The following is a 27,174-nucleotide window of genomic DNA, read 5'->3' as shown; positions in this document are numbered from 1 at the left end:
TATCTGCACTCTGTGTACACTGTACTTTGCTACCAGATAAATCTCTGTTGTCTTTCTTTGACACAATTTGAATAATTAGAACTTATGTTGACTCTGAGATACCACGTAACATAGAACCCATTTCATGGATTGCAAATTAATAACAAAATATAATTATGCAAGGAAGAGTTTTCATTTGTATGGCCTAATGAAGTTTGTGATATTGTGCATAATTATAAATGCAAAGTATGATTGTAATAATGATTCACACTGTAAAGGTTTCTTTGAGACAAGTTTTGCCAGTGTGCTTCAGTTGGTATTTGAAGTATGGTCATCTGCATCTAAACGAGTAGCTCCAAGACAATCAGATTATGTAGTAGTTACTTTGGTGAGAATATCGCGTAAGTGGAATGGAAACTTCATTTTAAGTCTAATATTAGACCTTGCTTTGGAAAATTCCTTTTAAATGATCACAAGCTGGGAATAGCAAAAGAATTTAACTTTCAACAGACAGCATTCTCAAAGAATTTGCTTATGTTAGGTCCCTGGGAAAGCAGATGTGAAGTTTAGTGAACTGAATTATTTTGACCTGATGCAGTATTTATGTCAATTATTAAGATCTTCTCCCTGATCTTCTGTTTCCAGAATATCTTTAAACAACCATTTGCTTATATAGGATATTTTGATTGCTTGTTCAATAAGCCTAAGATATTTGAATCAAATTCTTACTTATACAAATGTCTTTTTTTTTTAAAAAAAATTCTTGCATCTGCCATTTAGGTAGTAATCTAACATCTATAATAGATATTAAAGAATGAGTATCTGAATTCTGCTATTTTTTAATTCTGGATAAGTGTGCTGTTGTTAGTTAATAAGGAATACTTTAATATGATTAGTCAAAACATCAGTTAATTTATAGATAGCCCTCATTTGCCAACCACTTGTTCAGTGATCAGTCGAACTTATAATGATGTTGAAAGTAGAGACAATTGGCCCTCAAAGTTGTGGTCAACACCATGTCCCAGTAGTCCTGTAATCACAATTTGGAAACTTGCAACCAGCGCATGTGATGTGGTGCTTAACAATCCATAGTGATTCACGACTACAGTCAGATCTGCTGCAATTGAGGTTCTAGTAAGTTGGCGCAGTCACGTAATGTCATGCTTAACTACCACACTATTTAGCAATTGAGTGACCAGTCCTAATTCCAGTCAGTAAATGAGGATTACCAGTATTTTTCTTCGATGTACTGACATAATATTAAGAATTAATTGGGCTCCATTATGTTTCTATAAATAAGAACTGTCAAAAACAGTGTTTTGTTGGGATATAATAAGAACCATATAAATATGACTGTGTGACAAAAGCTAAAATTTTCAGTTAATATCTCTTTTTGTATAATTTTTTAAATTAAAACTTTTGAACAAAGAGAAAAAAACTAACACAGACCAAGATAAAGTAGGGGGAGAAAAATATGCAAAAAAGAAAAAGAAAAATAGAAAAGAAAGAAAAAAGATATAAAGTTATATGTATAACTTTATTTAGCCTATCTCCAAAATTATCTCATTCTTCTTCTTTCTATACTCTAGCCTGTGTAATCATTGAAACATAAGGCATTTTTGGTGGGGTTTTTTTTTCATTTTTATACAAAAATTCCGTAAGAGGCTTTCAGTCACCAATAAATGTAGATAATGCTTTTTATTTATTTATTTATTTATTTATTTATTTATTTATTTATTTATTTATTTATTTATTTATTTATTTATTTATTTATTTATTTATTTATTATTTAGATTTTTATACCGCCCTTCTCCCGAAGGACTCAAGGCGGTGTACAGCCAGATTAAAAAACAGTACAATATACAAATTAAAACAAAAATTAAAATAACATATTCTATAAATGGCCGAAAATTTAAAACCGTCAAATTTGACCCATAAAATTCATAAAATACCCCAATTAAAATTATTAAAATTCAAAAGTTTAAAAAATTAAGCCAGTCCCGCTTGGATAAACAAGTGCGTTTTCAATTCACAGCGAAAGGTCCGAAGGTCAGGTAATTGACGCAAACCAGGGGGAAGTTCGTTCCAGAGGGTAGGTGCTCCAACAGAGAAGCCCCTTCCCCTGGAGGCTGCCAGCCGACATTGCTTGGTGGACGGCACCCTGAGAAGACCCTCTCTGTGTGAGGGTACGGGTCAGTGGGAGGCATAAGGTAACAGCAGGTGGTCCCGTAAGTACCCGGGCCCTAAGCCATGGAGCACTTTAAAGGTAGTAACCAACACCTTGAAGCGCACCCGAAAGACCACAGGTAGCAGTGCAGACTGCGCAGGAACGGTGTTACATGGGAGCAACGTGTGGCTCCCGCGCAGCTGCATTCTGAACTAACTGAAGCCTCCGAGTGCACTTCAAGGGTAGCCCCATGTAGAGAGCATTGCAATAATCCAGGTGAGAAGTGACAAGAGCGTGAGTGACTGTGCATAAGGCATCCCGGTCAAGGAAGGGGCGCAACTGGCGGACCAGGCGGACCTGGTAAAAAGCTCTCCTGGAGACGGCCACCAAGTGATCTTCAAACGACAGCCGTCCATCCAGGAGAACGCCCAAGTTGCGTACCCTCTCTGTTGGGGCCAGTGACTCGCCCCCAACAGACAGCCGCGGTTGCAGCTGACTGTACCGGGGTGCCGGCCTCCACAGCCACTCCGTCTTGGAGGGATTGAGCTTGAGTCTGTTTCTCCCCATCCAGACCCGTACGACTTCCAGGCACCGGGATAGCACTTCGACAGCTTCGTTGGGGTGGCCCGGGGTGGAAAAATGAGTATCGTCAGCGTATAGCTGGTAACTGACTGAATGAATGAATATTTTAATTTGTATACCGCCCTTCTCCCGAAGGACTCAGGGCGGTGAACAGGCAGATAAAATACAGATATACACAATAGTTAAAACATCCCTTAAGAAATTGATTTAAATTTGCCCAAATATTAAAATAATATACACCCCCATAAAATTACAAAACTTTAAAAACCCATCAAATTCAATTAAATTAAAATTTAAAAGTAAAAATCAAGCTAGTCCAGCCATATGAAATAAATAGGTTTTAAGTTCGCGGCGAAAGGTCCTAAGGTCAGGTAGTTGTCGGAGCCCGAGGGGAAGTTCGTTCCACAGGGTAGGAGCCCCCACAGAGAAGGCCCTCCCCCTGGGAGCCGCCAGTCGACACTGTTTGGCTGACGGCACCCTGAGGAGTCCCTCTCTGTGGGAACGCACCGGACGATGGGAGATAGAGGCCGGCAGTAGACGGTCCCATAGATAGCCCGGTCCTAAGCCATGGAGCGCTTTAAAGGTGGTAACCAATACCTTGAAGCGCACCCGGAAAACAACAGGGCCAGTGCAGTCTGCGCAGGATAGGTGTTACGTGGGAGCTCCGAACCGTTCCCTCAATAACCCGCGCAGCCGCATTCTGGACTAGCTGAAGTCTCCGGGTGCTCTTCAAGGGGAGCCCCATGTAGAGAGCATGGCAGTAGTCCAGACGAGAGGTAACGAGAGCATGAGTGACTGTGCATAGGGCATCCCGGTCCAGGAAGGGACGCAACTGGCGGATCAGGCGAACCTGATAAAAAGCTCTCCTGGAGACGGTCGCCAAATGATCTTCAAAGGACAACCAACCATCCAGGAGCACGCCCAAGTTGCGTACCTTCTCCATCGGGGCCAACGACTCGCCCCTGATGGACAGCCGCATCTGCAGCTGACTGTACCGAGGTGCCGGCATCCACAGCCACTCCGTCTTGGTGGGATTAAGTTTGAGCCTGTTTCTCCCCATCCAGACCCGTACGGCTTCCAAACACCGGGACAGCACTTTGACAGCTTCGCTGGGGTGGCCTGGGGTGGCAAAGTACAGCAGAGTGTCATCAGCGTACAGTTGGTATCTCACCCCAAAGCCACTGATGATCTCACCCAGCGGCTTCATATAGATGTTGAACAGGAGGGGTGAGAGAATCGACCCCTGCGGCACCCCACACATGAGGCGCCTTGGAGTCGATCTCTGCCCCCCTGTCAACACCGTCTGCATCCGGTCAGCGAGGTAGGAGGAGAACCACCGATAAACGGTGCCTCCCACTCCCAACCCCTCCAGCCGGCGCAGCAGGATACCATGGTCAATGGTATCGAAAGCCGCTGAGAGATCTAATAGGACCAGGGCAGAGGAATGACCCCTATCCCTGGCCCTCCAGAGATCATCCACCAGCGCAACCAAAGCTGTCTCCGGGCCGAAAGCCGGACTGGAACGGGTCTAGATAGACAGATTCCTCCAGGTACTGGGGTATAGGACCTGCTATAGGACCTAACTAGTGTCCGGTCAGCCTCAGAACGGCTGGATCTCCAGACACTCTCTAGGCGTCTTCTCCGGCGTTTCATCTCCCTCAGCTCCTCGGAAAACCAAGGAGCTGGTTGAGACCGACGCCGGGTCAGAGGCCGCAAAGGCACGACACGGTCCAAAGCTCCAGCCGCGGCCTGTTCCCAGGCCGTGACCAGCTCTTCAGTCGTGCCGTGGGCCAGATTCTCCGGAAGCGGCCCAAGCTCCGTCAGGAACCTCTCAGGTTCCATCAGGCGCCTGGGACGGAACCAACGCATTGGTTCCATCTCCCTGCGGCAGTGGGTAGCGGTCTGAAAGTCCAGACGAAGGAGAAAATGATCTGACCATGACAAAGGATCGATAACTAAATCTTTTAAAATCAGATCATTCAACCACTGGCCAGAGATAAAAACCAAGTCCAGGGTGCCTCCCCCAATGTGAGTAGGGCCATCAATTAATTGAGTCAGGTCCATGGCCGTCATGGAAGCCATGAACTCCCGAGCGGCCGAGGATGCCGTGCCAGTTGATGGCAAGTTGAAATCCCCCATGACCAACAGTCTAGGGGTCTCAACTGCCAACCCAGCTAGCAACTCCAACAGCCCGGGCAGGGCTGTTGTCACATAGCAAGGAGCCAGGTACGTGATCAACAAGCCCACCTGAGTCCTACGACCCCACTTCACATAGAGGGTTTCACACCCAGCTATCTGAGGCACAGTGGTCTCCCTCGGTTCCAGCCTCTCCCTAATAATTCGGTCGAAGTGCTGTCCCGGTGCCTGGAAGCCGTACGGGTCTGGATGGGGAGAAACAGACTCAAGCTCAATCCCTCCAAGACGGAGTGGCTGTGGATGCCGGCACCCCGGTACAGTCATCCGCAGCTGACTGTTGGGGGCGAGTTAGTGGCCCCAAAGGAGGTGGTTCGCAACTTGGGTGTCCTCCTGGATGGTCGGCTGTCCTTTGATGAACATCTGGCGGCCATCACCAGGAGGGCCTTTTACCAAGTTCGCTTGGTTCGCCAGTTGCGTCCCTTCCTTGACCGGGATGTCTGATCTTCGGACCTTTCGTCGTGAGCTTAAAACATATTTATTCATTCAAGCAGGACTGGCATAAATAGTTGATTTTAAATTGGGGTTTTAATAATATTTTAAATTTTTAAATGTTTTAATTATCGGCCGTATAGTAATAGTTCATTTTAATTTCTTTTAATTGTATATATTCTGTGTTTTTATTCTGGCTGTGCACCGCCCTGAGTCCTTCGGGAGAAGGGCGGTATAGAAATTTAATAAAATAAATAAAATAAATAAATAAATAAATAAATAATAACCGCCACCCCGCCACCCCTACCTTGGGCCCTCGGCTGATGGAATGCTCGGAAACCTGGTGGGCACATCTCTACTAGGGGAAACCCCCCTTCTGTGCCCAACCAGGTTTCCGTAATGCCCATAACATCCGTGGTCCCTTCCTGAATTAGATCTAAAATCAGGGGAGCTTTATTACTCACCCCAAAGCCACTGATGACCTCGCCCAACGGCTTCATATAGATGTTGAACAGGAGAGGCGAGAGAATCGACCCCTGAGGCACCCCACAAGTAAGGCGCCTCGTGGTCGATCTCTGCCCTCCTGTCAACACCATCTGCGACCGGTCAGAGAGATAGGAGGAGAACCACCGATAAACGGTGCCTCCCACTCCTAAATTCTCCAACCGGTGCAGCAGGATACCATGGTCGATGGTATCAAAAGCCGCTGAGAGAGGGCAGAGGAACAACCCCTATCCCTGGCCCTCCAGAGGTCATCCACCAACGCGACCAAAGCTGTCTCCGTACTATATCCGGACCGGAAGCCAGACTGGAATGGGTCTAGATAGACAGCTTCATCCAGGTACTGGGGAAGCTGCCATGCCACCACACTCTCTACAACCTTCGCCACAAAGCGAAGGTTGGAGACTGGACGATAATTTCCCAAAATAGCTGGGTCCAGGGAAGGCTTCTTGAGGAGGGGTCTCACCACCGCCTCTTTCAAGGCGGCGGGGAAAACCCCTTCCAACAATGAAGCATTTATAATTCCCCGGAGCCAGCCTCGTGTCACCTCCTGAGTGGCCAGCACCAGCCAGGAGGGACACGGGTCCAGTAAACATGTGGTGGCATGTAACCTCCCCAGTAGCCTGTCCACGTCCTCGAGAGCCACAGAATCAAACTCATCCCAAACAACATCGACAAGACGCGTCTCCATCATCTCACCTGGATCATCACAATTTTGGTCCAAACTATCCCGGAGCTGAGCGATTTTATCGTATAGATAACCACTAAACTCCTCGGCACGTCCCTGCAAGGGGTCATCCCGCCCCTCCTGATGTAGGAGAGAGCGGGTCACCCGAAATAGGGCGGCCGGGCGGTTATCTGCCGAGGCAATGAGGGTGGAAACGTAGGAACGTTTCGCCTCCCTCAGTGCCACTAGGTAGGTCTTCGGGAAAGACCTAACTAGTGTCCGATCAGCCTCGGAACGGCTGGACCTCCAGGTACTCTCTAGGCGTCTTCTCCGGAGTTTTAATCAAACAAGTCAATTTATCTATTTCAGCAAGATCTATTTTCTTCACCAACCATTTCTTCATAATGAGTGGTGTCAAATCTTTCCAAATCTATGCCTATGGTAATCTTGCTGCAATAATAATTTATTGAAATGATCTTCCATAGTCCAAAATATTCTGTTTAACTACATGAAATCTGACAGCTAAAATAACATAAATGGATTCTCCATGCCTTTACTGTGGCCAAAAGGGTGATACAGATACAAATAATCTTTCATTTACAACCATTAATTAGTGGTTCAAAGACTGTTCACAGAGTTACAATAGCACTGAAAAAGTGACTTACAATTGTTGCAGCATCCTCCCGGTCACATAATCAAAATTTGGGTGCTTGGTAACTCTCATATATTTACAATGGTAGCAGCATTCTGGAGTCATTGCGACAATCCCAGCTAACTTCTGGCAAGCAAAGGCAATGGGAAAAAACAGGTTGACTTAAAAACAGGTTCACAACAGAAATTAGCAACAGAAATTCTTGTCCCAATTGTTATTTTTTTTATTAAAAAGTTTTATAGAAAATTTCCACAAATGCCTCCCCTCTCCCTCCCTCCCCCCTCCCCCCTCCCCCCAATCCCCCCCACCCCGGACTTCCCAGAGCAAAATACAGGGTATAACATCTAACAATCACCAATTGTTGTTGTAAGTCAAGGACTATCTCTACTGAAATATTGGAAAGATAAATGTATGGCCCCATTCAATCAATGGATTGAAGACGTGATTATATTTAGCACCTATGGACAGATGGCCAATACAGGTAGACTTTGTACAGTCAAATATAATGAAACTTGGAACTCATTTATATAAAATAGGTTAAATAGGTTAACAATAGGTTAAAAATGAATAATAGGGTTATATAAATATATTAGAAATGAATAAGTACAATCAAACATGCTTGAGAATGTCATATTTAATCTTAGGCCATTTGTTCTTAGCAAAATGCAGTCTTTACCTGCCATTCAGTAAAAAATTGCTTTCATTCTCTAAAATCTCAAGTGATCAAATTGAACTGTTTGTAGATGAATGGTATAGCACATAATAATTAATAATTTAAATGTGAAATATTTCCTGAAATATTTCCAGGGCAATTGATGAAAGCAATATTAAATTTATTTAAAATTTAAATAATATGCATACATAGTGCATATTATTATATAATTATGCATAATTAATTTCGTACAAACTAGATTTTGTGTCATAGAGGTTTCTTGGAAGATAGTATGTTATTTACCTGTTTTTTTGTTTTTTGAATTTATATGACCACCTACTTGCTGCCAGTGATTCTGCGTGGCTGCTAAAAATATTAATCTCTGATATTTAAATTTTCTATTTTAATATAAATGTTTGTGCTTTGATGTTTGGATATTATTTTTATTGAATTTATGTTGGTTGGACTTGTTTTGTTTAATATATTTTATATATTTTGGATACAAAAAAAGTCAAATTCTGTTGCATTTGATATGATAATGGTGATACTTCCAGATTATACTCCTAAAATTTAGCAAAACTGCTAATCTGTAGCAGTGTTATTTTTCCTTTTTGCTGCTTTAATAATAATATAAATAATATGTCCATTTTACTCCTTAATTCCATATCTAACCTTCTCCAACAAAACATTGAAAAATTGACTCCAACTACCAAATTAATGTCAATACTCAAGTAATCCTACTTCCTATGGTACCCAACAAGAAAAAAAATGTCTCTAATTATGATTGCCTCTAAAAATGCTTGGTAAACTTTTAGGTAGGTTTTGGTTTTTGATGTTGTTTTAAGCATAGGTATTGCATAAATTATATGATGGGTTTTATTTGGTATATGTTTTATTTACAGTTTTTCTTTAACAACCAACATTTTTTTGTGTGGACAGTGTAATGACTGGGTTAACCTATTTTTCACACAGTGCTCTCCATAAATTATATGCTGTTGCATTATAAGATTCATCTGTATCATTTTGGAACTGGCTAATCAGTCCTTCTGCTCTAAATTCTAATTTCTTGGTCTACTACTTTGTGCAGGTAAATCTCACTTGGCCATTGTGCAGCGGGTGAATAATGAAGGGGAAGGGGATCCTTTTTATGAAGTCTTGGGCATTGTTACGTTGGAAGATGTAATTGAAGAGATCATCAAGTCTGAGATTCTAGATGAAACAGATCTCTACAGTGAGTATTAAGCACCACAGTGTTTGCCCTCGGAATTATACAAAAGCCTTCTTGTAATAAAGTTTTCTGTCTTTTTATTTTTTGAGGGAAATTACATTTTGAGAAGAGAAGAATTAAATATGAACTAAAATTGAAAGCCTAGCCCATTTTAAAATGGATGTGACTGCCTCTGTATTGTAACAAAATACAGATGTGGATGTGACTGCCTCTGTATTGTAACAAAAAGAGACATTCTAAGACAGCTATTTTAGAAGATAAAGGACAATTTTTTCACCATGTGATCAATTTTATACCCTTTAACTTAGCCTTATGCTTTAAAATGATCTGTTGCTTTTTATTCAACTATCATTCTCATACATGGTATTTGAGAGTGTAAGAATATTGTCAGGCATTAGGCAGCAAAGTGTCTTGGATTAGCCCTCAGAAGCGCCGTGTATGCCTTCTCTGAAAATGTCAGAAAATTTTTATTACCGCAGTGCATGGTTTGTAGTACCTCATGTGCCATCATTGCAGTTTGTTGTGGAAAAGAGGCAGAAAGTTGTGAAAAAACAATGTATATTGGACCGCAGGCATTTTGGAAGATGCACGTGTATTTTTGTTATGCTGTCATATCTGATCAAGCATATTTTCAGATGCTGAATAAGTAATAAATTCAAATACAGAGGCTGAATCCTAACAACACAGAGCCTCAGTTGGGCGGGTGTATTCCTCAATATGTGAATTTGGTTTATCATCATTGGAGGCCCAACTTAGTTCTGTGACCTGGAACATTTGTTAGTATACCAGCTATACCTTTTCCTGGACAGGGGCATCTTCCACTAATGGGTTTTTAATGGGATGCAGGCAGCAGCTAAGTTGCTGAAGAAGTATCTACTGTATGCACATTCTACTACTGCTGAAATAACTGCAGTGACTGCCTATTAGTTTGTAAACAAACTTCACACTATGTAACTTCCTAAATAGTTTGAGAACAGGGCACCGAGCAGGTCACCTTTGGAGATGTAACCTTATGCAGTCAATTAAGGAGATCCCATTGTTTCTGCAGTGATCTGTAGACTACAATTTTCTGAGACCTCTATGCTATCCTTTCTTTAGTACACTTTCTACTCTATTATTCAGTTTGCTTACCGTAATATCCCTTAAGCTCCTATTAAAATATCTTTACTTATACCATTTCTACATGAATGCTGTTCATTAATGTTTGTTTTATCAAATCTATATAGCTGCCCATCTCACACAAGGTAACTCTGGGCAGCATGCCTCAAAACCACTGGGTTATACATATTATAATACCAACTAAATTAATTATTTAATTTGTTAAAATTGTTTTGTTAAAAACAATTACTGAAACCAAGATGGCAAGAGGGTCAAAATCAGAATGTTATGCATGATGTAGCCATGGTACAGGCTGCCTACTGTCAGGGGATCCCCAGGCATGATGCAAAAAGCATATGTTAAGACTTTCAGGATAGCTATAAGGGTTGAGGCTAAATTTAGGGCAAATAATATTGCGAAGGGCAGGTTCTATGGCAGAAAATACTTTTTTTCTAGGTCCCACCAGACAAAAAATTTTTATGGATGGATCCTACAGCATGACTCTCCTGCCAGGCTTGATGGGATGGGTACATATAAACAAGGAGAGGCAGTTCCTCAGATAACATGGCCTCATGTCATGTAGGGCTTTGAAGATCAAAACCAGCACCCTGAATTGTACCAGGAGACAAATTGGTAACCAATGCAAACTCACAGACCAAAGGTGTAATGTGTCTTTCTAGAGACATATATCATTGTCCATGCCATTGCAGCTGGAGCTTCTGGATACTCTTCAAAGGCAGAAGCATTGTAGTAATCCTTTTGGAAGATGACCATGGAGTGAGTAATTGTGAGCAGAATCTCATGATCCAAGAACAGGTGCAACTGGCGCACAATACAAAGTTGTAGTCCTGATGTGTAGAATGTACAATTGACCTTGGGGTGAAAAAGGAACAGATGCTGCCTAGGAAACAGACAAGAGATGTAAGAGCCCCAGCAGCTTAACTGTTAGAGAAAGAAACTTAGAAAGGACCCTTCCTGATGGATCAATCAGTTAAAAGTGACAGGAGGAAGTTTGTGCCTTCAGATTTGCAAGATTCTATTAATGTAGCCTTCTCGTAAAATAAAATTAGTTCATCTAATCCTGTTTCCTGTTTGATTTAGGGAACTGTTTCCATAATGTCTTTATGTGGAGGTCAGAATAGGAACCTTCCTTTTCAGCCTCCTTCACAAGTCCTCTGGAATCATGAGAGGGTTGAGGAATTCTCTAGCTCCGTGATGGCAAACCTATGGCATGTGTGCCACAGGTGGCATGCAGAGCCATTTCTGCGGGCACGCAAGCTATCGCCCTAGGTCAGTTCCACCGTGCATGCATGCGCGCCTCCCCCCGGCCAGCTTATTTTTGGATCTCTGCCACACATGTGGGAGACGCACACGCATACCCATGCTGCCCCTCTCCTTCCTGGAGTCTCCACGTGGCCCATTTTGGATGCCAGGTAAGTACAGGGCTCGCGTGGATGCTCTGGGAGGGTGAAAAATGGGACTACTGGAAGTCCGGAAACAGGCCGTTTCTGGCATCCGGAGGATAGGGGAGTCTGTTTTCTCCTTCCTGGGGGCTCCAGGAAAGCCTTTAGAGCCACTGGAGGGCAAAAAACGGGCTTCCTGGAAATCCAGAAAGGGCCATTTCTGGCCTCCGGAGGGCTGGGGGAGGCCATTTTCGCCTTCCTAGAGGCTCCAGGAAAGCCTACCGGAAACCAGCTGTTTCTGGCCTCCGGAGGCTTCAGGGAGGTCTGTTAGGCCCAAAATGGGGCACGGGGGGATCGTGCGTGCATGCGCAAAGGGAGAATGGGGCATGCGTGGAGGCATTGCATTATGGGTGTAAGCGGGGCAGCGCGGGGTCTTGTGCGTGCATGCACGGGGGCGGGGCATGGGGGGGCATTTTGCCACCCAAGGAGAAAAAGGTTAGCCATCGCTGCTCTAGATGGTTTGTAGAGAATAGCTTTGGAAGAACTCTGTTTCTCAGGCAACGGATTCCACTCAATGCTTTTATGAAAAGAAGGATTATTACATTATTTTGTAAATGAAAAATAGCCAACAGTTTCATCTGATCCTGTAACTCATCTGATCCTGTAATATTAATGTAGTTCTCCTATTAGCATAAAACATATGCTGGTACAAAAAAACCAAAAATTATAACAAAAATATAATTTTTGTCTATCATTATTCAAAGGAATGTTGGATTATTTTCTGCCCATTATATCTTTTCCTCATTGTTGCCATTATTTGTAAAGCCTGGAACACTTTCTCAGTGCCATAATTTTTAAGGCAGAAAAGCAGCAGTGGGAGCACTCTGACAGGTCTTTAGATGCTAGCTAGCCTAATAAAAATAGATCTTACATCAATTTACTCAGTAGCTTGCTTTGATAAGGTAAAGACTTTGATCAAAAGTTACCCGACATCACAAACTTTTAATTAGATGGGGGGAATTTGTGTAAATAATAACAGCTTATAATAATTGGAATAAATAAATATAAAAATAATAAATTGGAATATAAAAATGGAATCACAAGGTAAACACTGGAGCAAAATGTAATGAATATTTTATTTGTTTTATCTCTAGCTGATAACAAGACCAAAAAGAAAGTAGCCCATCGGGAGAGAAAACAGGATTTCTCTGCCTTCAAACAGACAGATAGTGAAATGAAGGTTAAAATCTCACCACAGTTGCTTTTGGCAATGCACCGTTTCCTATCAACAGGCAAGTGTGGTTTATTAAAGTTCTTATCACATTAGGATCTAACTGCTAAATTGCTAACAGAGAAATCAATGAAACAGTGTATGGAATAGAGAAGCTGTGTTAGGGAATTGTATATTGTGTCTCCTTGTTCATTATATTCCCTTCTCTTATATTTTATGTTCAGTCCTGATAAAAATTCCAAGAGCATAACAGAAATAAAGCTAGTACAACTTAAAATTGTTTGAGGAGGCAGGGTAAGGAGCAGCATCACATTGCTTTCATAGATTTGATCAGGCTAAAACTGAACTGGAAGCCACTAGGAAAACCGTGTAACTTTCTTTGCCTTTCATTTAATTAAGAGTAGTTGCTGGAATGAAACAAACATGCATGAGGACTGAATCTTCTCTATTTTCCATTGTTAACAGATTAACAGAGTTGGAAGGGACCTTGTAGGTCATCTAGTCCAACCCCACCCCACCCCGCCCTACACCATTTAAGATAAACCTTCCCCTTTTCTCTCCCTCCCTTCTCCTGTTTCCTTTTTTCTTTTATACAGTATATGTGCCTTTTTTCCTTTTGGGAGGAAAAATATTTTAGACCCAATTTCCAGAGGTAGAGAAGAGCAAAAAAGTGGAAGAAGGCTGTCTTCTTTAATTGCTTCCTCCACTTCTGGTCTCTCTTTATGAATAGACAGATATTACCTGCAGTCTAATATTGCCCAGGTGGGTTGATAAATTGTTGGGCAGTCTGAGCAGTGACATAGACATGGTGTGCATGGCACAAGACAGAAGTAATAAATAACAGAGATGTGTTGGCCTGAAACATTTGCCATTCCACTTTTATATTTATTTTAATAATATACTAATCAATATATTATGTCTTAACAAATGTACTATATGTTATCAATCAAGTTGTTTTTATGTTTTCAGAGGTTGAAGCATTTGGCCCATCCCAAATGTCTGAAAAGATCCTCCTGAGGTTACTAAAGCATCCCAATGTGATTCAGGAGCTGAAGTATGATGAGAAAAACAAGAAAGCCCCTGAATACTACCTCTATCAGCGAAACAAACCTATTGATTACTTCATTCTAATTTTACAGGTCAGACCTATGATTATAAGCATTTGTTTCTCCTGCAAATCTCCTCTGACCAGCATGACTATTCAGTGATAGTCTCTAATGTCAAAAGGGTCATCATTATTCCTGCATTACCTTGTTATTTGTTCTGCCTGCATTGGGCAATCTAAGATTTGGTTAAGCAAGATACCATTCATCCTAATAGTGACTGAATGGCTTTTAAAAAAATAAATGGCAGCTTCAGAGGTATTGGCAAAAGGTCCATTGGTAAGAGTGGGAGCTCTTTTTTCAGTGCAAATAGTGGAAAGATGGAGCTGTACTGGTTTAAAATGTCAGGGAAAGGGCAAAAGTCAAGACAACACTTCCTCCTTCCACAGTTCCAGTCTGAGTCACTTTTTTAAAAAGACTTCAATCAACGTCCTCTTATTTAATGGGAAAATGTGTCTATTAAAATTTTGGGGGTGTGATTAAAATTGGGCCTTGTATTCAGGAATAGAAAGTACTTTTTAAAAAAAAAACAAAATCATAATTACATTGAGAAATGTCAGCTCTCTCTGGTAAACCAGACAGGAAACATGACAAAATGAAATAATTCTATTTTATTGTAAGGCTACATTAATAGAAACTTGCAAGTCTGAAGACACAAATTTCACTACTTGGTCCATTAAAGTGGGTCTTTCTTAAGTTTCTCTGACATAAAGCGACTGCAGGCTCCTGCTTCTCTTGTCTGATTGCTTCCTAGGCAGCATCTCCTCCTCTTTTCCCCCAAGATCTTTCATACATTCCATTACAATAAAGCATGAGATGAAAGAAAAAGGCACAATCTGAAAATGACCGAAGAAATTGCTGTTGACCCTTTTGAAGAAAAGGTGAAAATATTAGCCTGTGTAAAATCAGGGCCATGTATTACATTCTTATTCAGTTATTCAATGTATTGATCACCATACAATTTTAGATATACTCCTAATTAATATTAACTACTTTTAATGAACCATTAAAATCATCTGATTAATTACATAATTTAAGTCCCTTTAGATATTTTCAAGTCACCATTTCCATTGCTCACTACTTTGGCTAGGGATACTGAGAATTGTAAGTAAGCAACATCTGGAAGGTAATGTTATCTGGGTTTTGGTTTTTGGCATCATCAAAATAGAATGAAACCAAATTATTTTAAAGTGGTGGGAATGGATTGGAAACAATTAAGCAGCAAATAACCTTGAAAATCACACTTCCTCTCAAAAGTAAATATTTTTAAGTCAATAACCAGAACAGATGACATTTTGATAAAATCCTGGTACGCATATTATTAACTTGGGGCATTATTTTATGGGTAATCTGTAATATGAATTGGACTAATCTTAGTTTTGCCTAATAAACTAAACAATTATGAATACTATAGTAAGCAAATAGCACCACCTATTGGTTTGCTTTTTTAAAAAATGAAGACAAAAAAACAAGCAATTTTGTGGTCTTTGGATCTGCTGTTTGACAATACTGTTTAGTTTAATGCATTGCTTTGGTGTTTTTAAATAAAACTGAAATCTTCTACAGTATTTCCACTTAGCTATTATGGTTTTGATATTCTCACAAATCAATTCACAAGGTAGTCTGAATGTTTGTTAGGAACAATATCTTCTTCATTGATAAAAAATAATTTGATTTACACAAATTTGTTTACCTCAGATACTTAGGAAGATGTTATTTTTAGAGAGAAAAACAAACTATGAATTCTGAAGCCTTTCTCTGATAACCCAAAATAGCATGAAGAGTCATTAAGTCCTGAAGGAAATTTGAAATATGGTCGAGATATGATTTAATATCATATCAACAGTTTTACTTGTTTTTATGTTGTATTTTTAAAAGCCTTTAAAATTAGTCATGAAGAAAAAAAGTTGCAAATCCGATCTTATTGAGCTTGTTTAATAATATATATTACTTTTTATTAAAAAGTATTTCTGTATACTTGAAGAGTATATTTATTTCCATTTTACTTCTCTTGTATACTGAATGTACATGTTTTAAAATTCAAACAGATTTTTGTTCCAAGAGTTGCTACTTATATGATAGATAAAATACATAGTAGAAAATTCTAATAAATAATAGAAACTCCTTTCCTCAACATAGTGATTTGTTTTATACTAAAAAGTAGAAGAATCTTCTGTTCTTGAAAAAAAAAATTCCAATGTTTTTAGTTCCACACACAGAAATACACCGATCAATTTTGGATAATAATTTATGCATTTGATGATGTCAGTGAAAGCCTGTGCCACAACGTATAGATTGCATAAACTTTCTTATATAATTAGGTGCTAAGAATGATCCCACCTAATGAATGTTTGAGCAAAAGCATTTTAATCTTATATTGCTAATATAGTTGTTTTCTTGGCCTCTGTGATCAGGATCATAGTCTATTCTTGAGTCATTTATCTGCTTAAGTCACCTCTAGCTTTGAATGAATGAATTCTTTGTTATAGCCAAAGATCTACAAGAAATAAAGTCCAGACAGTAATCCAATACTAAATTACATAATGAATAATACAGTGTGAAACAAATAGATTGTAAGATAAAAGCAATAGGTAATAAGTGCTATTGCTATAGCTAGAGAGGGAACTGGGTTTGATAGTATACTCTTACTATTTATTGCTGAACTCTACATGCTGCATACAGAATTTGGCTGTGTATAAGATTGAGGAATTAATCTGGGTGCCCTTGAAAGTTTATTAAATGGAGCATAATTATCATTAGATAATCAGTAGATCCCTTTAGAATTAACATTATTTCATTTATTTATTTATTTAACATATTTATATGACCACCCATCTTAAGCAACTCTGCATGGCTCACAATAACTATAAAACCACTTAATAAAACAATCATAAAAACAATAAAAACTGTAAAATAATAAAAACCCTGAGCCGTAATTGCACCCCTTGAAATGTCCCCCTTGAGATGCCTCACAGCAGGCTTAACTGTAGTATTTCCATAATGTCTATACACACAATGTCAGCACCTCAATAAAAAGTGAAGTTTTAATGGCCTTCTAGAAGACTAGAATGGTGGGGGTCTGTCAAATCACCAGTGGGAAGGTAGGAGCATCAGAAAAGGCATGCGTCCAAGACCTCCCAAGATTTCAGGGTGGGGACCTTGAGTGTCCCCACCCTGTCTGATCTAGTGGGTGTATATTCTTAGAAAGAGGCGGCCCCACAAATAATCAAGCCCCATGGCTTGTAGGGCTTTAAAATTGTGAGCGATTGTGGTCCAGAAAAGAGTGCTATTGGTGCACAAAGCAAATCTGTACAAAGCCTCCCCTTGCCATGGCTATATCTGCTTATTAAGCAGGAGCAGTGAATACAGGAATCCCCCCACCCCAAACTGCACACCAGCTTAGTCCAGAGAAATGCAATCCCATCCCTAATTAAAGATGACAAGTCACCGTTCCCTGGTGGGCCAAACACTCAATGCCAGCAAGATTAGTCTGGGTTGAGTTGAATCCCCATCCAGACCCGCATAGCTTCCAGGCACTCAGAAATACTGCAACAGCATCACTTGCCCAGCCCCAGTAGAGATGTATAACTTAAGCCTCATTATATACAGCATTGTGTGAAGACATTTCATTTGTATCAAGTGTCCTTGAGTCAAAAGAACAGGTACAAACTTTTATTGGCTCATTGTAAATCTGCCTTCCAACAGAGCAGAACAGCAAATGTGAAGTCAAGCTTGAGAGAAGGCTTTGTGATGATTTGGGAGTTCCAAGGTGGCAAGATTCCATGTCCAGGATGTAATATTAAAGATTAAGGTTAACTCATTTGCTATTCAGCATCCAGAAATTATTGTTCAAAAAGTACCCTTATAGCTAAAACTCTCGGGAAGGGATTTAGGTCATTAATTTAGACTCTGACTTGAAGATTTTTAATGGTGCTCAAAATTTGTTTTATAACTCAAAAGGTTTTTACCTTCCTCTGTGCTGATTTGCTAGATCTAGTCATTGTTTTATTACCTCATATCAAAATGTAAAGAAAATAGCTTGCAGTGTAAATCCTTCTTAAGATTTTTGATCACTTGAAGGGATAGTTGCATTTTAAAGAGGATGATGGTTTCTCTACTACTTATGCAGACTTTATGAAATGTATTGTCAGTCTTCCTATAAACAAAACTCTCATTATCTTCCTTGGAGATTCTTAAAAACAAGGTCATTAAAAATATACCGTAGCTAGAATACCTATGTCATTTTTTCCATTTATACCCCATTTGTAAAAAAATAATAATCCATTTTTCTTTTTTTCTTGAAATTATAGTCATTCTAAATGGGAAAAAAACCCAAATCAAGAGTAAATGTGAGTATAGATCATTCTGTCTTGGCTATTTATATCCAAACCGAATGTAAAAAAGTAAGCCAATTTTTCTAAGGCCATCATAACTCTGAACTTAGTTAAACAAATGTTCAGAGTTATGACGGCCTTGGAAAAATCGGCTTCATTTGATACATTAAATTCTACAGGACTATCTGTAGAATTTAATGTATCAAATGAAGCCGAACAAATGCCTTTTCTATTAACGGCCCTCTAGTTTTCTGAAACTTAGATCAAAGAGCATACTCTCCCAAAGCATTCATAGCTGCAAGAGGGTAAAACCTCATGTAATGCAGTCCATCAATCCAATGGTTGAACTCTAGAATTGCCAATTCACACAATCTCTATTTGGCTAGGTTTGAGAATCAGTGGTAGTGGTCAGATTCCCATTTAGTCATGGAGTTCACTGAGTGGTTTTGGTTTAATTACTGCCTATTAATCCAAAGCACCTTAAAATGTTTTGAAAGAAAGAAAGAAAGATATTGTCTGTATTACATGCTGAAGGGTTTCACAGAAGGCCTCAGTTGTATTTGGATCAGAAAATCTTTTGATTGTTCTTTATATATATTTTTTTATTTTATTTTGTCACAACAGTATACGCAAACATTGATATAAAACAACAACACATCATAAAAGAAAAACATATATCTAAGCAAAAGTATGCAACAACTATATTAATTTGATATAGTGAAAGGGAACAATAGGACAGGAATGGAAGGCACTTTTGTGCTCTTATGCACGCCCCTTATAGTCCTCTTAGGAATGGGGTGAGGTCAATAGTAGACAGTTTTTGGTTTAAGTTTTTGGGATTTTGAGTAGAGACTATAGAGTCAGGTAGTGAGTTCCAAGCATTAACAACTCTGTTACAGAAGTCATATTTTCTGCAATCAAGGTTGAAGTGGTTGACATTAAGTTTGAATCTATTGTTTGCTCTTGTATTATTTCGATTGAAGTTGAAGTAGTCTTTTACAGGAAGGATATTGCAATAGATGATTCTGTGTGTTAAACACAGGTTTTGTTGGAGTCGGCGGAATTCTAAGTTTTCTAATCCCAGAATTTCTGGTGGTATAAGGTATTTTGTTGTTTTTAGAGGAGCAGAGAACTCTTCTTGTAAAATATTTCTGGACGCGTTCAATTGTATTAATGTCAGAGATGTGGTATGGGTTCCAGACAGGTGAGCTGTATTCAAGAATAGGTCTAGCAAATGTTTTGTATGCTCTGGTTAGTAGTGTAGAGATTTTGAATTTGTACTTACATTAGGGTAATATAGCTATGACACTTTTAATGATCTCTTTGTACTGTTTCTCACATGTGTTGGGGGGATGACTTTTTGGAATAGTGTAAAGCTTTATTCTGAGTTAGAACTCATTCTATTTTCCATAGAAACTTTGGTTGGGTTCATACATTATAATAAGTCATAATATGATTTGTTTGGTTTTAGCTTATAATAATAAGCTACTTCATATTGAATTTTCTTTAATAAGCTGCAGTCAAAACAACCACCATGTGTGAACTTTGCCTTTCCCAGAATTTTATCTATCATGGTATAATCCTGTTTTACGCAGGAATTAAAATTAAAGCATTCCCAATAGCTGAATATCCAGCCTCTATTTAAATAATTCAACCAAAAGAGAGTCTATTATCTTCTTTGATAATTGATTTGTCTATTGTGCTGCTCTTATGGTTAGAAAAATTTTCCTAATATTTAATATGAACTGATTTTAGGCCATTACTCTTAGTCCTGTATGCTGTGAGAATTGATTTTAACTTTCTTCAGGCTAAAAGTGTGATCATATTCTTTTCCTGATATTTCATTTAATCCAGTTTGCATTCCTGCTGTTGTTCAGTCCTACCAGAATCTGACCACACTGAAAAATATTTGAGAATGAGATCAACTCCTAACTAATTAGAAAATCTTTATCGAATAAAGAAGGATATTTTTTAAAATTTTTGTTTCGATAAAATTTATTCCTGGTTGGCATGATGGCTATAATATTATATCTCATACAGCAGTGTCTATATCTTTATATGAATGATATATTTATTTTATTTGTTGAATATATTTCTTGTCTTTTTTCCAGGAGCAACGTATAGCTTTCAAAGAGAAATCCATCTGTCCTGTGAGCTAGATTGCACCGAGAGAAAATGATTGTATCTAAATCACCACTAAGTTTCTATAACTAAGGGTAGATTTGAACTAGACCTTACCATTCTTACTTCAGTCTCTTAAATACTATTTCACATTGATTCCTGGTGGTTCCATTTGATTTTCCATTTTAGGACCATGTCCAGGCTACCCTTTCTCAGTCCCATAGAATACACTTTCCAGAGGATTGCAATTTCAGCTATCTTAAATCTTATTCTTTCTAGGATCCTCCTGAATTTCAGTCACACAAAGATCTTTCTGTCATTCAATAAAACGTTCTATCATATTGACTTCATGAGTCCTGCTTGGGACCAACATACCATCAGCCTTTTCAGGGCTCAGGCATGTTATAACAAATAATATGAGATGGTGCCAATTACTCATTCTTCTCACAGTACACTTTTGGAAGTACCTTCGCCTTCCATGGAAACTTGTGTCTCTTTTCTTTGATGGACAGGATTCACCAATAAAACCATTGACCTTTCTTTACTCTTATTTCCATTGGACTTACAGTGGGATACACATTTAGGTTTGGATCAAATAAATAATTGCTGTTTGGTAACAAAATGATGATGTCACATCTGTTATTTAGAACTTCTTTGCAAAGTTGCTTAAAGTCTTTAGTTTTTTGGAATTAATCCACTCAGGTCACCTTAGAGAGCCATTGTTCATATAAATAAGCAGAGTAACATCATTCTCTATCCGTGATGCAACTCACCTTGTAAATTTTAGGAAATATGTATTTAGCATTTTTGTAGTAATACATCCTGTCAGAGAAGACAAAGAAACCTCTATCCATCTAAACAAATTGGTCACATTCTTATATGTATTATAACTGTATCATTTGGGAGAGAGAACATTATTAAGGTTTTGCTTTATTAAACTTGTTTGCATTGTGGCAACGAGCCAGCACAGATATTTCTGTATGTCAGAATTAAATCAGAATCCCTATTGCAAACTTTTCTCCATCTTTAGAAGGAACCTTTCCTATGTTTTTTAAATTCACTTTTCTTTTGCCTCAAGATCATTTTGAATTTTCCTTCTGTCTTATAGAGTATTAACATCAGTTTGGATCATCTACTAATTTTATAAATCTCTTCTATTTCTTCATTCAAGTCATTAATATTAATGAACATAGTCCAGGGTTAAGCTTTGTGGTATCCTATTTTATATCTCACTTCAGTTTGAGAAATGAAAATTCAGTTTCAAGAATGGTTTTCAAATAACCTGTAGATCCATATTACAGATGTGTGAGTCATACTTTCTAATCAGACTGCCACAAAGTAGCTGATGATTTTTTTCCTAGTCAAGATACGTTTATTCCTACTGTATTTCCACAGTCTATAAAAGAAAGCTATCTGGTTAAAAAAAATAATTTTGAAAGTGTTGTTCTTAATAAATCCACACTTTTAGTATTTTCCATATTATTTTCAAGTCTCTTAACATTAATTGCTTTAAAATCAAAATCTTCCCAGGTATCAGACTGACTGGTTTGCAGTTCCTTTTTTTCTATAAGGACACTGCATTCCTTCTTCTAGTCATCTGTTATTTCACCTGGTTTGGAGAGTTTTGGCCAGATCTTCAGCAATTTCCTTTTGTTCCCTAGGATGCAATCCATCTGGCCCTGGAGATTTGAATTCATTCAAGGTCAGTATCTGACTAATATTTCTCACAAGCTTGAACTGGAAACCTGTTTCTTCCTCGGGTTCTTCAAAATTCCCTGGTGAAACACATATTCTTTTCTCAGAGAAGACTGAGCTAAAATAGGAATTGAACAGTTCTGCTTTTGTTATCTGTTATCATTTGCCATCTTCAGTTAGCACCGGTGTACTATTTTTCCTCTTTCTTTTATTTTGAACATACCCAAAGAATCTCTTTTGTTATTCCTGAGATCATTTGCTTAATTCATCTTATTCTGAGCTTTTGCTTTCCTGATATATTCTCTGCAAATTTTGGCTACTGTATGTAAGTATTCTTTAGTGATCTAGTAACTCTCTGTTCATTTTTCCTTTAAATGCCACTTTAGGGTTTATCACATGTCTTGGTTGTTGTGGCGTGAAAACAGCTCACTTACTTTGCTAAGTAATTTGCTAAGCGCATATCCTCGCAAGAGAGTTCCACCTTGTCAGCAGCTTGCTGCTCAGAGGAAGAAGTTGGGCTAAGTTTGCTGGCACCTTATTTTCAGTTCATTGCCAACAAAATACCTCCCATGCAGGCATTTAAGGTCATATGAAGGAGAAACCCTCAGAAATCAGTGATCTTCCAATTGTCTGGTGCAAGACTGCCTCTTCCCATCCAGCCAATGGGTTCTGAAACTCTGTGGCTCTTAGGGTGTAGTTGACAAGAGAGCCAGGCATCTCATTTTTAAATTAGATGATAATATTATAAATTAGACAAGAAAATATTGACTTTGTGGAAAACTGTCCACAGGTGTACCAGTGGGTCAATATTCCCATTGGTAAGGAAAGATTTAAAAAAGGGAGAACTTCAGCCAACAACTTTTCCTCCTGTTTGCAAATGAGGTGGAACATGTGACTGCAGAGCCAGTTAAATGGGAAACCATGTGCTTGTATGTATGCATCTGTCTGCATGCATGTGTTTGTATGTATATATAGAGAAATCTGCATTGAGAAGCATTCTGGAATATTCTTTCCTTCTCCTGTCCAATAAATATAAATTTGCTCATTCCATTGGTTGCTTTCCTTGAGATTTGACTCTCTTGTAAACAGAGGCAGTGCTGATCTAAGTGTATTTATTCTGAATGAAGATCCATGTATTTAGCAGGAGTATCTCTTAAAGGAGGTGTCCATAGAAACGAAAGCTTAATTATGATAGAGAACATCAGAGGGAAACAACATCCCAGTTTTCCAAATAGGATGTTTGAAGTGGTGAATCTCACTTGTTCACATCTGTGAAATCTTTGTTCCATTTTAAAAGCATTCATCTCTGCTAACACTCATAGGAGGAAGGAGAAAAAGCTATTTAGATTTTATCCTCTAGTCAGGACCCCAACAAGGAGAAGAGCACTGCACTCTTCACAGCTCTCGGCTGAAGAAAACTGTCAAATGTGTGTGTGACAGCCCTGACCTCTATTATGCATGAATTCTCACTTTTAGAGTGGTATATTTCTGCCTCTGGGGCCTTGAAATCATGTGATTTGCAGAATGAGTGCGGTGAAAGTTCTAATAAAGTTAAAATTAAGCAATGCAAAACTGAACTGAATGCCAAACATACTGAGGGGAGTAATTGGTGGTAGATCATAGTAGATGGCAGAAGAAAGGACAGCACAGAAATGAGTATCTGCTGGCTGTGCTATTGAGGAACAGCAAAAGTAGGCTCTAAAATACTTGGTAGATTTTCATCCCAACTCAAGTGAAGAAATCACTTTACTGTAGACACAATAGTAGCAGAATAAGAACTGTGATTGAATTCTACTGTTTTTTCCTTTTCTTAGGTTATTTTTTTCTGTTCTTAATAAATATTCTTAATAAATATTCCTATTTTTGTTTTGCTTATTTTTAATTCACTTTGTTTCCCCAAATTCCCAGTGTCTTTGGTAAAGTTGGCCACCTTTAAGAAGACATTGAGCTTTTCCCCCTGCTAACTTTTTGCTAGACTTTATTTATTTATTTATTATTTATTATTTAGATTTTTATCCCAACTCAAGTGAAGAAATCACTTTACTGTAGACAGTAAAGCAGCCCTCGGTCCTATCTGGGAAAAACAGGAGCCATTCTCTTTGTGGACTAACCATAAAACATCAGATCCCAACAGCTTCTAAATTTTCCATTTTTATATGCTGCTAATTAATTTGGAATTTGAAGCATGCAAAGCTTCAAAATTATAAATACCGGACATTTTTTATGTGTACCGTCAGTGTTGAACAATTACAGAGAAGATAGAATTCCTTGAACTTGGTATAGAACTTGTGATTCTTAAAGTAACAATGCTAGTTTGCCAATTTTGGAATTGATGTCCTCTGCTTTGTTAGTTCACATTGTACTTGCCATTTTCTTCCACTTTCACCACCAACTGGCTTTAGCTCAGGCAACTAATCTGATCCTCTAAAGCTTGCTTGCCTGGCCTTCAAGATGTTAGAAAACTGCAGAGGGGAATAGAAAGTTATATATTGGAAAGAAGCATAAGGCATCCTTCAAATGTCATTGGGAAATATATATGGCACTGTCCCACGTAGTAAACCTGTTTAATTCACAGACAGAATGGTTTATTTCTTTATTTAAAATATTTTATATTCAATTATTGAATATAATTGAGAAATACAGCCTCCGAGGTATTAAAGGCAAACCAGTTATACTTGGGAACACATGTAAAAGAAAAACTATTTTTAAAAAAGAATAAACAATTGCTAAGGTGAATGAATTAATGGATCTGGCTAAAGGCCAGCATTTCCTGTAATTCTAAATAGGAATGTTATCTTTTTTTTTCTCTGCAGGGAAAAGTAGAAGTAGAAGCTGGGAAAGAAGGAATGAAGTTTGAAGCTGGTGCTTTCTCTTACTATGGAGTGATGGCTCTCACAGCCTCACCAGGTAATTTTTCACCATCTCCATCTGAAACTGCTGTTAAGAGAAATGATGGCATACTATATTAGTTTAAGTCATTCAACCTGGAAGAAGTCTTAAACCAAAGCATATGAATTAATGTTTATTGGCAAGAAAGTAGCGTAGTACCCAGATGTGCTATTTTAGTGAAAAACAGATAATAAAATAATTGCTTCTGCTACAAAGATTTGCAAAGACAGTTATATTCAGTTATCTTTTTCATAGCAGATTGAAAGATAGCCTGATAGAATCTTATTTAGCTAATGTTTGCAAAAAATAAATGTCAGTTTTATTCAACAAGGATCAAAATTGTTCAGCAATGATCATTTTGATCCTCACTTCTAGTAGATAATAAATAGATTTGTTAAAACCTAAATTTTGGGGAGCCATGGACAGAGTATGTTAACAATCCATAGCAATGCCTCTATCACAAGAATTATTTCTATCACTTTTTGTATTTAAATACTGTATTCTACCTGTATCCCCTATGCACTTGTTGGGGAGGGGGAAGAGACTGTTTTTATCCTGAAGTATTCTGGTGCAGCTGTTTCAATAGAGAAAGACCGTATAGTCTTCCAGTAGGTTAAGACAAACCTATAGAGATGTTTTTTTAAAAAAATCTTTTTAGATCTAGATTTCCAGCTACCCCAATCAGATACAGCACAAGTTATTTTTGTTATATCAGATCAGGAAAAAAGGGCAACTTGGGTCAAGCTCTGAATTTTCTCTTTGGCTTCATCTTGGTGCTACTGTTTTATTGGGAAACCATTCTTGGTATTTCTGATAGCAATATGTTCAATTTTAGAAGTATTTGTTAGCACATACTGGCATTGTCCTGCTCTTCTACTTTTCTCTGTATGCCTACTTTTGAAGGAACAATTCCTTTTCCAGATATTTGATCACTTCCTTTGTTGGAATGACTCCTCTTCTTTTACAACAAGAAGGTGAAAAAAATTGCATGCTGGATTTCTGTATGGGTTGATATTATGGAAGTAACCCTTCCTCCCTCCCTCCCTCCCTCCCTCCCTCCCTTCCTCCCTTCCTTCCTTCCTTCCTTCCTTCCTTCCTTCCCTCTCTCTTTCTTTTTCTTTCTTTATCATTTGCTAAATAACTTCCAACAAGCTGGCTATTTACCTTCATTTCTGGTATAATTTAGAATTCCTGGATTAGGATATAAAGAGTATGTACTTGCTGCACTTGTTGACAGCAAAAGATTATACAGAAATAACACTATTTTATATCTGGAAAAAAAAACAGCAAAATGATTTCTTTCACTTTTTGCAAGGCTTGTTTTTTTATGGCCTGGATGAACTGTGATTATTACTTATATTGTAACACAAATACAAAATGCATGTGTTTATGGGGCAGATACTGCCTTTAAACATCTTATGATGGTATCTTCTGTTGTATATCTCTAACTTCTGTTGTTAGTAAGATTATTCTAAAAATATTAATAGAACTGTATTTCCAAATTCAGAGAATTTTGAACTAAGTAACTAAGAAAGAAGCATGTATTGTTTGACATTTGATTTCCTAAATGATGTTGTTTTATTTTCCAGTTTTTCATTGCTCTCTTTATGTCCTTCGCTTACATTTGAATTGTACTTGATTTCTTCACCATGACAAAATTATTTCTTCAAAGATATTGTCTTCCCTAATTTTAATCTCATCTCTTTTTCCTTCTCTAGTTCCTTTATCCTTGTCTCGTACCTTTGTGGTCAGCAGAACAGACATACTAGCCCCAGGCAGTCCAGGTAAATATACTTGCTTCTTCTATACCTCTGTTGCACGTACGCTGTAACTAATTAGCAACACTTTTATATACTGCATATCAACTTTTCAGAGAATAAAGGGTTTGAGTATAACCAGATGGGTGCCCTAAGTTTTTATTTCTGATTAGATAATAAGTGGACATTGAAACAAAAAGGAATTGTGTCTTGACATTTGTTGGGTCACGGAAACTTTTGCCTTGACAGTTACCATTTTCCATATCTTTAAAAATACTGCCAAGAACTAAAGATATTTTTGAACGCTAAACAAAATATACAAGTTCTATTGCTATGGATTAGAGTAAACTCCTGTATATGAGAATATAAGGATTTAATTCTTCTAAAAGCTCTAGGAAGAGAAGGAACATTGTCTCCGCACAGTCTTGTACTCAGTGGTGTTTTCCATGTGGAGTGAATCAACAAAAATGGGATGAGTCCTTTAAAACGG

The 27,174-nt window shown here is 38.4% G+C and overlaps 1 protein-coding gene across 7 annotated transcripts in view; it reads left to right on the top strand.

Annotated features, from left to right (window-relative positions):
• CNNM2 (cyclin and CBS domain divalent metal cation transport mediator 2) overlaps positions 1–27,174 on the top strand; it is a 134,067-nt gene that overhangs the window by 95,343 nt on the left and 11,550 nt on the right. For 2 of the 7 annotated variants that reach the window (XM_058188688.1, XM_058188692.1), the window contains 5 exons: positions 8,913–9,056; positions 12,709–12,846; positions 13,755–13,924; positions 24,852–24,945; positions 26,646–26,711. In XM_058188688.1, the coding sequence (XP_058044671.1) occupies positions 8,913–9,056; positions 12,709–12,846; positions 13,755–13,924; positions 24,852–24,945; positions 26,646–26,711 (612 nt within the window). Of the gene's footprint in view, positions 1–8,912; positions 9,057–12,708; positions 12,847–13,754; positions 13,925–14,642; positions 14,770–24,851; positions 24,946–25,848; positions 25,902–26,645; positions 26,712–27,174 lie in introns of those variants that run through there. The other 5 variants (XM_058188693.1, XM_058188694.1, XM_058188689.1 and 2 more) reach the window with 4 other exon arrangements.

This window comes from Ahaetulla prasina, chromosome 6 (assembly GCF_028640845.1).
Source record: "Ahaetulla prasina isolate Xishuangbanna chromosome 6, ASM2864084v1, whole genome shotgun sequence".
Lineage (NCBI taxonomy): Eukaryota > Metazoa > Chordata > Lepidosauria > Squamata > Colubridae > Ahaetulla > Ahaetulla prasina.
The sequence above is the reverse complement of the archived record's forward strand: the minus strand, read 5'-3'. Positions and strand labels throughout refer to the sequence as shown.